Source organism: Pteropus alecto, unplaced genomic scaffold (genome assembly GCF_000325575.1).
Source record: "Pteropus alecto unplaced genomic scaffold, ASM32557v1 scaffold258, whole genome shotgun sequence".
NCBI lineage: Eukaryota > Metazoa > Chordata > Mammalia > Chiroptera > Pteropodidae > Pteropus > Pteropus alecto.
Genome location: NW_006441076.1, coordinates 383,791 through 397,241, shown reverse-complemented (window position 1 = coordinate 397,241; position 13,451 = coordinate 383,791). Strand labels below are relative to the sequence as shown.

Below are 13,451 nucleotides of genomic sequence, written 5' to 3'. Positions count from 1 at the left end.
ATATATTATTTTTTTTTCTAATTTTGAGCACAGTGATCAAAAAGCAATTAACTTTTAGGAAGAGTGGATTTAGGATAGATACCATTACATCCCGATGACCTTAGGCATTTTCTCTGATTCTGTTAAGAAGGAAACTAGATATCACTCTAGTTCTCTATGTAATAATGTCTTGGTATATGAGAGGACATGAGGGAAAGGACTGGAATCTCCCCTGTTCACCATTCTATACCCAATCCCTGGCATAGGTGGCACTCAATAAATACTGATCAAATAAATGCATACATGTAAATGTTAACATGACTTGCTCATATTGTAGGACGATTTTCACAAATATTCCAAGATATAACTATGTGGATCCTGATTTTGCATATACTAATTCTGAAAAATTAAAAATGAAAGCACATGAAGATTGTTATGCAAGATACATTAAAGATTTAAGAAATGCGCGCCTGCAGAGAAAAAAAGCAGAGATGTAAGGTTCACTTCCTGAAACAATACAAAATAGATCATGGTGCCTCTAGAGCCAGAATTGTTTATTTACTCCTTAGTTTCTTTTTAGTGATTGAAGTTACTTTTTCATATATGAAAATAGTAAAACTTTGAAATACTTTTACTGCAATTATTTACTTTCTTACCTTTGATTCGAGAATGTCTTAGGTGGGTTTACCCAGCAGCAGATCCTAAGACAGGGTTGCCAGCACATGTGATTTTTGGACAGTGTTCTTTTAGGAGAAACCTGTACAAGATTAGAGAAGCAGGATAGGGAATGGGGGAAACTGAGAAATGATGTATTTTATATAAAATTAACTCTCAGCCTGATGCCTAGAGTCTCTTGAGCATAAATTATATCACGTAGTTGTTTCAGCCTGAGCCAAAGACACTTGTCTTTTGTGCTTCATGTTAGTCATTGACTGTTCTTGGGTGTGGTGGGGTAGACATAACTTCTTTGGGGACGTGTTTGAGAATGGGGTCTCCTCAGCAGAAGGCAATTTTATGCAGATTAGGGATCAGTCTGCTTAAGCAGATCTCACTGGGGCAGCAGCAGCATGCACAATGGGGCTTACAGATTTTTTTGGGGTTTACAGATGTTTTTGGGTTTATAGATGTATTTTGCAAAAGATTTGGCATTAATTAGTTATTATTATGATTTCCATAGTTTAGGCAAATATGCATATGACGATAAAGACATAGGATTACAGCCAGCATCAGGTCTAAAGTCACCCTCGCTCTCAGAATCGGAAGTAGAAGAAAACCTATTTTCAGTAGGATGTAAGATCAATCCTTACCAACTGCTAAGTACCAGGAATATGGAATCCAAGGAGGCAAGGGCTCTGGGAAGAAAGGCATGTATAGTATTTTACATTTGACCATGCCATGAGAATTCTTAAATTACTTTTGCTAATATCAAACAATTCATTTTGGAATAATGTGATTTTTCACAGGTTCTCAAAGGACTTAAATCGAACCCATCTACACCTCATGAAAAACATGATTGCAGCTTAATTTTGACACCAAAACAGATTCATCAAGTAATTGTTGGTAAGAATTTGTGAAAACCTACTAATGTCTTTTTAACAGATTTATTGAAGTATAATTTATATTCCATAAAATTCACCAGTTTAAAATTATGCAAATCAATTAATTTTAGTAAATTTACCAGATTATGTAATCAACATAATTCAATTTTAGAAAGCTGCTATCACCCTCATAACCATAGGCAGTTACTCCCTATTCCCACCCGTAGCCCCAGATAACCATTAGTCAACTTTCTTATCTTATAGGTTTGCCTATTCTGAACATTTTGCATGAAAGGAATCATAAAATATGTGTTATCTCTTATATTGTTTCTTTTACTTAGGTAATGTTTTTGAGGTTCATCCGTGTGGTAGTAGGTATAAATATCTTGTTCCTTTTTATATCTAAAGAGTATTTAATTTTATGGGAATACCACATTTTGTCTATCCATTTACCAGTTGATGGACATTGAGCTGTTTCCAGTTTGAGGCTATTGTGAATAATTCTGCTATAAACATTCACATATAATTCTTTGAGTAAACATGTTTTCTTTTGTTTAGATTCCTAGGAATAGAATTGATGGATTTTATGGAAAATTTTTGTCTAACTTTTAAAGAAACTGCCAAAAATTTTCCCAAGCGACTGTACCAAGTTACAGTCCCAGCAACAATATAAGAGAGTTACAATTTTACATTTTTATCAGATATATGATTTCCAAATATTTTCTTTAAATCTGTGGCTTTTTTTCATTTTCTCAATAATATTTAAAGTACAAAAGTTATTAATTTAAATGTAAATGAATTTATCAAAAATTTTTTTTATGGATTATATTTTTGATACTATGCCCAAGAAATCTTTAGCTAACTCAAGGTCACAAATAGTTTTCCTGTTTTCTTTTAAAATTTTAATAATTTTTAAACCTTATATTTAAGGCTAAAATTCTTTTTGAGTTAGTGTTTGTTATGGTGTGAGTTGAGAATCTAAATTAATATTATTGTATGTGGATATTCATGTGTCCCAGAACCATTTATTGAAAATACTATCATTTCTTATTTAATTGTCTCAGTACCTTTGTTGATAATCAGTTGACCATATATGTCAGGGTTTATTTCTAGAGTCTCAATTCTGTTCCATTCATCTGTATATCTATCCCTTTGTCTTTGATACTATAACTTTATGGTAAGTTTTTGCTCTTCCTTTTCGAGATTGCTTTGGCTATTCTGGGTATAAATAAGATCTTATTAAGACCCACATTGTCTTTCTTGTTCCTGGATATCTGTCTTAATATTTCTGGCTCCTTTGTCTTTTCCTTGTCCTAACCAACATTGAAATCTTAGGCTGTGATGTCGACCTTCTCTGAATGTTTGCCATTAAGATCATTATTATTCTGACAACACCTCTAGGCATGAGTTAAGAAGCAAGTGACAACTCTTTAACCTTGCAGAGGTGTTGTACTATATCCCTCCCTAGGTCACTTTCACCAAGGATGATTACAGTTAAAGAAATAGTAGCTTTATTGGTCTGAAAATAGAGTTGCATTTCATTCTAGAGAGGGTTAGGGTGATCTTGAGGGAGATGCGAGCAGAGGGTGATTAATAGATATGGACATGCCAATTCTCTACCTAGGTAGAACCCAGCACACAAAACAACAAATACCAACTCTGATATTATCCAGAAGAAAGGTAACATCCAAAGAGATACAAGATCAGAGGGAAAGCAGTGGGAGGTGATTAAATATCATTCAGTATGCCTCTGTTTTGTGCCAGGCATGTGATATGTACTGGGTTTTATATCTCCAGGAATTTACCTTTTATTATTAGGTGTTAAATGCTCTGCATTTTCCATATTGGTGACCAGGTAGTTAGATAAGCATTTCTATACAAATGCAAAAGGAACAAAGGTAGAAGACAGTGTCCAGTGGCTCTTCTACAACTCCTCCACTAACTTCTCTCCCTTATTCACCTAGTATTTTGGGCATTTTAAAAAACAACTCCCTGCAGAGAGGGCCCTGTGTTTATATGGTCAGCAACTCTAATGATGAGAATTTTGGATCAGTTGGAGGAAGCATGTACAAAGGAGGCAGTTTATGAAAGGGACAGGAGAGTGTAGGGGAGGAAAATTTTTCCTTCTACCCCTCTAGTTTCTTTGACTGGTTTAATCAAATTGACATGACAGACTAACAGGAGAAAAACATTTAATTTCGTACATACGAGAATCCCATAAAAAAATAGAAAACCCAAGAGCAATTTCACAGTTGCGTTTTATATACCATCTTGAACTAAGGAATAGGATAGGGACTATGGTCGGGGATTCAAAGGGAAGGAGGGCAATTTCTAGGACAAGAAGAGCAGATATTCTGTTATTGGATGTTTACCCTGCAGTACAGATAGGTCGTTCAAATAAAAGTTATCTCTAGTAGTAGCTATTTCTTGGATCCAGGCTCCCTACATAAAGTCTTTTAGGTAGGTAAGGAAGAGGTAAACATTTTTCTTGGGTTTGCTGGGTCTTGATTTTTTTCAGCTTAAAATAATCCACATGCCAAAGTGGCACATTTTGGGGCCACATTGTCATTTTCACACATCATAGGTGCTTTTCTTGAGTCTCTACACAGTATAGGGACTGGTACTACCAAAGGAGATTGTAGTTGCAGAAAATTTTCTGCTATATTTATAATATTTTTAAAAATTGAAGTGACTGTCAAGAGACACAATAGAGATCTTGGAGATCAATTGAATCAATTAGTGAAAACTATTATAGGAATCTGGGTTACATTGGAAATTGTGCAAAGTGTCGTTTGCTTCATCAGCAGATGTCCAGTCATTTTGGTTTGAAGCTACCATTTATTGTGCATATTATAAGCCAGGTATTGTGTTGAACAATTTACAAACATGATCTCATTTAATCCTTTAAATGACACAAATAATTTATGAGGTAACTACTTTTATTTCCATTTTAGAGATGAGTGAAGTGAAGCCCAGAGAAGTAAAACACCTTGATGAAGTTGCTCAGCTATTTAGTGGGAGTGAGTGAATTTGAAATTAGGTTTCTCTAGCCATATTTTCTATCTTGATTTTTCTTTCCTTTCCTCTTTCACAATCTATATTTTTCTATACGATATAGATCTATAGCTTTTTTTGACAACTTCCTTCTTTGCCTCATAGTTTTGTTAAATCATAATATAGAATTTTGCATTTGTTTTCGTAAAATACATTGGTCTGCAGTTTTGGAATAGGAGGACAAAGTAGGGATAAAACACTACCTGATTCAAGATTTATTTTAAAGCTACAGTAAGCAAAACCGTGTGGTACTGGCATATAGACACATAGACCAGTGAAACATAAGTAAGTGTTCAGAAATAGACCTACACATATTGGACAACTGAATTTTGACAAAGGTACAAAAGCAGTGTAGTGCAGAAAAGATATATTTTTTTTCAATAATTAATGCCGGAACATATGAGCCATATACCTAAAAAAAAAAAAAAAAAAGTGGAATTTGTATCTATATCTTACATCATACCAAAATTAAATCAAAATAGATCATAAGCCATGCGCTTCCTTGTAGAAGGAAACATAGGAAAAAACATCCATGATCATAGGAAAACAAAAATGTCTTAGATATGACATAAAAAACACCATCTATAAAAAGACAAATGGATTTGGAATTGATCAACTTTACATACTCTGCTTTTCAAAAGATATTGATAAAAGGATAAAACGAAGCCATAGACTGAGAGAAAATATTTGCAAATTATATATCTGATGAAGGAATTGCAACCAGAATGTATATAAAACTTTTGAGACTAAATTTAAGAAAACAAACAACCCAATTAAAAACAGGCAAAGGATTTGATGGATAGTTCATTAACGAAGATCTATAGCTGACATATAAGCATGGGGAAAGATGCACAACGTTGTTAGTTTTTAGGGAAACACAAAATAAAACCACAATGAGATCAATCTATTAAAATGGCTAAAGTTAAAAAAAAAAACAAAACAAAACCCAAAACAACTCACCATTTCCATTGTTGTCGGAGATGTGAGGGCACTGGGACTTTTATATACTTCTAGTGGGAATGTGAAATTATGTAGCCACTTTAAAACAGATTGCCAGTTTCTTATACATTTAAACATACATCTATCATATGGTCCATCAATTCCACTCTTAGATATTTATCCTCCCCAAAAAAGTATATGTTCGAACAAATATTCGTGCACAAATGTTTTAGCACCTTTAATTGTAGTGGCCAATACCTGGAAACAATTCAAAGGGTGAATAGACAAACAGTCACCTATAATGGACTACTACTTAGTAATATAAAGGAATACAGTATTGACACATGAAACAACTTGAATGAATCTCCAGGGAATTTGCTGAGTCAAAGAATTAAAGAAAAATTTTAGAAAATGCAAACTGATCTACAGTGACATAAGGCAGATGGGTGGTTGTCTGGGTAGAGAATATGGAGGATGGTGGGAGGGGGAGACTGTACAGGGGCACAAGAAAACTTTTTGAAGTGATAGATGTTCACTCTTTTCATTGTGGTGATTTTTTTTTACAGGGATAGACATGTCAACACTTCTGAAATTCTGTACCTATAAACATGTATAGTTTACTGTATATCAGTTATAATTAAATCAGACTGTTAAGACAGGATAAGATATAACTATTTATATTGTTATGATATAAAAACTTTCGGCATTTAAAGGGGAAAACTTAAGCAATTAGTCACAAGAAAATTACCAATTTTTGTAAATTCCGGATAAGTGAACATAAATGTCTTGATGGGAGTAGAGAGGATATTGGAGTATGAAAATACATATACTAAGATGATATAAGTGCTAATAATTTTGTCACATATTTTCCCCACAAAATCAGAATGTAATTATATTGAATTTTAGCCAATAATCTCCACACATCAAATTATGGACATTTAGATAAAAACTTGGTTAATAATTTCTGATATTTATTATAATAAAAGTTTTTCAAAGTACCATTTTTTTATAAATTAATTGATCAAATTATTGTATAAAAACTTTAAAAAAATGAACAAATTACCAACATTAAACTTAATAACTTTTCATTTTTTTAGGGCCCTCTGTTCTTAATTTTGGTGATATTTGTGTGAACTCTACAAATACTCAACCATTACATGTCATTAATATGCTACCTAAGTATATTTGGATCCGGTTAAATATTAATTTGAAAGAGCTTCGAAAAACCAACCAATTTTCATATGTGATTCCACCTACAGCCAGTACTTACATTTCAATTGTATTTCAATCTCCCAACGCTGGAAAATTTTGGAAGTAGGATTTATTTTCAAATTTCTATTTGCTAGAATCAAAGTGTCCTTTGTAGAATATGTTTTTATTTTCTCCAATAATTATAGTATATATTATATTTGATCCCAAAATATAGAAACTATATGTGTCTCAATTTGTAGATTTATAGACTCATATTTCAGTTACAATCTTTCATAATTTTTGATATTTTCTTTACTGAGAATCATGGATATTAGTCAATAGTATATGCATTTTTACGTGTAACTTAATTCTGTAATTGCAAATAGTTATTATCAGTTAAATTTGGATGCCTTTGCTGTGTTACAGGTCTTTCACCTTTACAGTGAACAAGATACCTGGTGGGCACATCCTAGTGATGGCGGCTGTCATGCCAGTAAGACTTGAGCTGTCTTCCAATGAACTAGTACTGAAACCTCATGGCTTCTTGATGAAAACATGTTTTAGGGAGACAGTTAGGTTGAATAATCATCAGAATTATTTTGTCCACTTTGAATGGCAGCCAGTAAACACAAGCAGAGGGATAGCATTTTCCATTCGTCCAATTCGAGGTAATAGTTTATTTGTTTGATTTAGACATTTATTTATTGATGTATTTAGGCATTAATCATTTATTGAGTGTGTACTGTGTAATGGTGCTAAGCATATAGAAGTAAATCAGATATGGTCATGTGGGCATTTGTGTTTACATATATAAATTAGATTTAAAAATATGGATCCTGTATTAGGATTCTCCAGAGAAATAGAAACAATAGGAAAAAAAATACACACACACACAGAGAGTTTAAAGAATTGGTTCATACGATTATGTGGGCTGACAAGTTTGAAATCTGCAGGGCAAGCTGGCAGGCTGGCAGGCTGGAGACTCAGGGGAGAATTTTTGTTGTAGTTTTAAATCTAAAGGGACCTCAGTCTTTTAAGACATTCAACTTATTGGATGAGGCCCACCCACATTGTAGAAGGTAATTTGCTTTACTCAAAGTCTACTGATTTAAATGTTAATCATATCTAAAAAATACCTTCACAGCACCATCTAGACTGATGTTTGCCCAAACAACTTGGTACCCATAGCCTGTCTAAGTTGACAAATAAAATCACAGATACTGATGAACTCAGTATTTTTTTGTTTAGTATTATTTTGATAATGATGATAAGATATGATTATGAATGACCTAACGTTTTGTTAGATTGTGACTTATTTTAGAAGGATCCATAAATTCTTTACAGTCAATATTTAATACAGGTAATAAAATCTAAGGGATTTTTTAATTAATAGAAAAATAATCTCAGAGTTACCATTTTTGATGGTTCCTTATATTTGTTAACTATCCTCTTAACATTGCTTCTGCCATTCCCTGGAATCAATAATTCCACATAATGGACCTGTTACAAAACTGAGCCTTGGTAACTGCTAAACTGTCATTTATCTAGTAGCCTGTCAGATTTGACAAATGTCATTGTGCTATGCCGTGAGGATCTCTGAGGACACAAGCTATCATTTAAAGAAATAAAATGGCAAGTTAGAAGCTGAATGATCAGTATCTTCATTTTATGTACATGTCATGACTTTGCAGTTAGATGGAAAGATCTGGATCCTTGTATCTGCAGTGACTCACATGGTGCTTTATAACTAGCTGAAGTCCAATTCTGCCTGAGTGGAATTTAAAACAAATTTTGGAGTCAGATAGACCTTGTTTCAAAACTAGCCATAGTTTTTCACTAGCTTTGAGATCTTGAGAAAAGCACTCTGTAAGCACTAGTTTCCTTATCTGTAATGACTTGCAAAGAATAAGTGTCACATAAATAAATAACTATTTGATTAGGAAAATTTGCTAATTCTGTTTGGACTTTTTTTTTTTTTTTTTGCCTCAAAGTGTCCTCAGAGGAATAACAACCTATCATGTGTCTTGCCATCTATGCTGCCTGCTTCCTTCCCTCTCTCTTTTCTTCCTTACCTTCTTTCCTTCCCCTTTCCCCACCATCGTTCTTTATCTCTAATTTAGGAATAGTCTACAGTTGTGATCTAAACAGACTATACTTCAGATCGCAGAGGAGTCCTGGTTTGTAGAAATCTTGCCTTAGTGTATTTTCTTATTATCAGTCATTGCCAAATCATGACTTTTATTTAACTCTGCCAGTGTTTGTAACAGGGTGTGTTATAAACAAGCTTAAGTGTTGATTTAAATTCACTTAATTTTAGTGTGGATATAGGTAGGGATGTTGACAAATTTAACAAGTAGAAGAATAGGACTATCCCTTCATTGAGATTGGAGATCATTGATATAGCCATATTTAATCTTTTTATTAGCCTGAATTGATTGAGCACAATCCATAATTTATTAAGCATTAGAGGTATCCTTCCATTTAGCTGATTCATTTGACCTCCCTTTAGGTTGTTTATTTTACCAAAGTTTTTTTTTTTTTTTTTTTTTTTGTTATGAATACTGGCAGTACTGAGTCCTGCCCTAATCTAGAGAAAAGCTGAATGAATAATCAGAGAAGAAAGAGAAAATATTTCTGTACATTTCAGAGATTCTAGGTAAATCTTCTTCAGTTTTTTTTTGAACATGTATCAAACAGTACTAGTTTATGTGTCCCAGCTGTAGGTTTTGATCAAGCACATGACATGACGCTAAAAGAGTCTGAACGGCACCAGTGTATAGGCACTTTTCCTTGTTAGTTCTCCATCCTAACCAGAACTGAATGGGCTGGGCTTCCTCGTTGTGGCTGCCATGGAAATGCAGTGATGATGCTGAATTTGTCAAAAGAAGAGTGGAATTACAGTATTATAAACTGTAATACCAGTTATACTTTTCATGGACTTTAGAACTCATTTTTACAGGGGAGATTTTAGTATTTGACTTTCTTTGGGTTGCTCATAACACTTAAAATTTTTTAAATCGAAGCACAAAAGCACAAAGACATTTAATTCTAAATACAATGTTTATATGAGTAATAACATTAGTCTTTAAGTACTTTTGATCTTTTTAGAACATAAATGATGCAGTACTCATCTATTTCAAATAGCATTGAAGTATGCACGATTTCTATACATAGATTTTTATTGTCCTTTTCTTTTTGATGCTCAGAATACAGATAATAATTACTCAATTTTGTTTTTGCTGCTTTGTATGAATAGAAAATGAATTTTTATCAAGTTATTTTTCTTATATCCCTCTTGCTATATTGGCTTTGCATTTCAGATAATACATTTAATCATATCCCTCTATATTTTTATAAACTAAAATGAATAGTTCTAAATTAAATTTCATGTTGTGATTGTCATTTCTTCCTGAGGTGTGATATATTTTGAATTTGTGTTTCAATAGCGGATATTTTTAGGGGAGAATGTAAGAGTGGATTGCTGTTTCATAGACAGAATTGATTTGTAATTCGACTTTTCCATTAGATATCATTCATATTTCTGCTGTTTGTTTTCATCTTTGTTTTTAACTTCATTGAACTCTTGAAGTCCACTCAATCTTAAACTTGTCTCCAGTCAGTTCACTATCTTTCTCAATTCTCTCTCTCCTTGGCCATTTGTAACACCTGCCCTGCCAATCCTAGCTTTGCTCAATCCACACACTGACACTTCCCATCACAGTCTTCTCCACACACCACTCTCTTTCAGCACTGTCACTTCGCTTTTATACTTCCCCTGGCTTTGTCCTCTTCCAGAGTTCCTGTTCATCCTTCAGTCACTACTCAAATGCCATCTCCTTAAATGAAGTTTTTCTACTTTCTTAGACTAGTTTAGATTCCCCTCCTCTTCTTTTCAGCTTCCACTGTGTATTTGTTATGTCATTAACATTTATTCGTTTATATGCATCTCCTGTTGTGGTAGTTGTTGCTAAGCCCATATCTGATATCCATTCCCCTTCCTAACAAGACCCTCATTTTGTTTGCGGGAGCAATGTTCTTTTCTAGGAATCTCTTTTCCCAAGCTTCTTGCCAAGGAGATATGGACAGAATTTTCTTTTATTTCCATCCTCCTTCTATGTGCCAGGCACTGTTTGAAGTACTTCTCTTTATCTTAGCTTATTTAATTCCCTACAACGATTCTCTGAGTTAGATACAGTCATTATCCCCATTTCATATATGAAGAAACTAGTTAGTAAGTGGCAGAATTGAAATTTGAACCAGGGAGTCTGACCCTAGAAATTGTGCTCCTTTAACCAATATACTATATTACCTTTTACACTGAGGAAGGCCACACAGTAAGAAATGATAGTGTGGGAAGCTAGAAGGAGAATTGTTTCTTGAAGGACTTGTCAACCTGTTAAGGCAGCCCTGGAATACCTCTCTGTGGACTTCTGCTTACATATGATAAATAAACCCATATCTTCCTAACCTACTGAGGCGGGATTTTTTGTTCCTTATAGACAAATATAATCCTGATGGACTCCCACTAGACTGTTCTTGCATGACCAGTTTCTCTTTTTATAAATTACTGTGCCTACAAGAGTATTAATAACATCTGACACTGGGTGCTTTCTGGGCATCACACACTATGTTAATCCCTTTACATGTGTCATTATCTCCCTTCATAGTCACTAGAAGGAAGGCACTATATCTTTTTTAAGACTGAGGAAACTGCCATCGCCTGAGTCAGCCTGACCCAAGGCAAAGTTTGTGATGGTCACTCCTCTCTTCGTTCATTGTCCTGTGCCTTTGAATCTCAGGTGATCCTCTCTTCATGAAGGAAGAACTTATGAGTCATTCTTTCCATCAAGTATTATTTTCTTACTCCAAAAGAGATGATGAATTTAAACAGATAAAGTAGCTCACACTAACTGTGCCTGATACCTCATGGGTTCTCAGTACATCTGCATTATAGAAATATGTTGATTACTTCTAGCTACATCAGAAGTTACATTTCTAGGGAAGTGAACATTTTTTTTAAACGGCTCTGGTAATTTCTCCCTCTGAAAACTGAATGAGAGTCTGATGTTAATAAGTGTTTCAGAATGCTGCAAAACCTGGAGGGAACACTTGGTCAAGGATCACAAATGGTTTTTGACCGTCTATATGTAAAGCCATCTCTAATCCTGGAGAGTTTACTTCACTGACAAATTTCTGTTTTTTGGTAAATATTGGCATACTTTTTGTCAAATATTTTCTACTGCCTGTTAAAATCGGAAAACAAGGTATGCATTTTAGATTTTAATCAAACCATAGGTCTGTACTCATTTGATAATCTCTCATTTACCATTTTCCTATATTTTGAGTTTAATTTAAATAATGTGTTATATTATGTCATTACATTTGTCTGCTGGCTCTTATTTTGGATATTAAAAAAATAAATATAATTAAAATGTGGTAACTGTCTTATTCTCTCTAAACCCTCTATAGGCACTGTTGAACCATACTCCTCATTGGAATGTGAAGTGACATGGCAGCCAGGTTTCAGTTATCCAGAAAGGGGAGAATTTATTCTTCATGTTGATGAAGGAAACACACTGACACTAAAATGTGTTGCACGAGTAAATATTTCCTTTGATTATGATTTTTATTTTGAAGGCTCTGAATTGATTGGGGATACATATGTGTGTATAGAAGTTGGATATGTATGCTATGTTAGTAAAAATGGATTTTGCATGCAATAGTTAGTTAATTAAATGATCTTAGCATCTTCTAGCCAGTTCTCTAGCACAAATGAAGACTTTGCTAAAAAATTAGGTTGTTATCTAGAATTAATTTAGAAAGCCAGGACTTTTGTACCAACAATACTAGGTTGTTATTAGAGCCTCTATAAATATATAATAAATACCATGAGAGCCACTTGAAATTAAATTATTTCATTAAAAGACTCCAAGGAAAAATAGAGAAAATTATACTTTTGCCCTACCATATTACGTTTTTAGTGTTCTAGTAATAATAATTCAGTATGAAATAGATCATATAATTTACATTGCAAGGAAATATGAAAACTTCTTATTTTTATAGAATGTACTTCTTGTAATAAAAATATGAATAAAGTGAAAGCTGTGATATGTTATTTTAACTTTCCATAGTAGAGCCCAGAAGGCCATAACTTCATGCCTCTTAATCATTAAGAATTCACTTTACTTGTGTACCAAGTTTCCCGCCCAATGTTCTTAGTAGTTTAACACAAGTCAAATGCTGCTTTATTAAATCCCATCTCTGTCTCCAGGCCACGATCATGCTCTTACATATTTCAGTTAAGAAGGAGCTTATAACTTTAAGAGATAAGAGATTCATCCATTTTAATGATGGCAAGTGGCAGTCAGAATCAGTAGGGTCTTTTCACTGCTCTAGGTTTGAAATAAGCTGGATCCTACTGCTTTCACTGTGTTTTGTGTTTGACAAGTTTACTAATATAAATTTTCCCACATACACATCCTAACAAAGATGGGAGGTTTAGTATGCAATGTAGATTTAGCATTAATAACAGGTATCAATATTGACTAATTACTTTTTTGGGCATGATGCTAAATGCTGTTTACATATTACTTAGTTTAATCCTAACAGCTCTATAGGTATGTACTAATAACTCCGTTGATAGGTGAGGAAATAAGAGGATTCAAGTGGTTAATTAATTAATACAAGTTCACACATGAAGTAAGTGCTCTAGTTGGAATTTATATTGGGATCAATTTGTCGCCTTTGCTT

General features: G+C 33.6%; 1 protein-coding gene across 1 annotated transcript in view; it reads left to right on the top strand.

Moving 5' to 3' along the window:
• Nucleotides 1–13,451, top strand: part of CFAP47 (cilia and flagella associated protein 47) — a 363,081-nt gene that overhangs the window by 33,796 nt on the left and 315,834 nt on the right. The window contains 6 exon segments of the mRNA XM_015594565.2: nt 317–477; nt 1,162–1,343; nt 1,443–1,539; nt 6,608–6,824; nt 7,128–7,369; nt 12,171–12,301. Of these exon segments, the coding sequence (XP_015450051.1) occupies nt 317–477; nt 1,162–1,343; nt 1,443–1,539; nt 6,608–6,824; nt 7,128–7,369; nt 12,171–12,301 (1,030 nt within the window).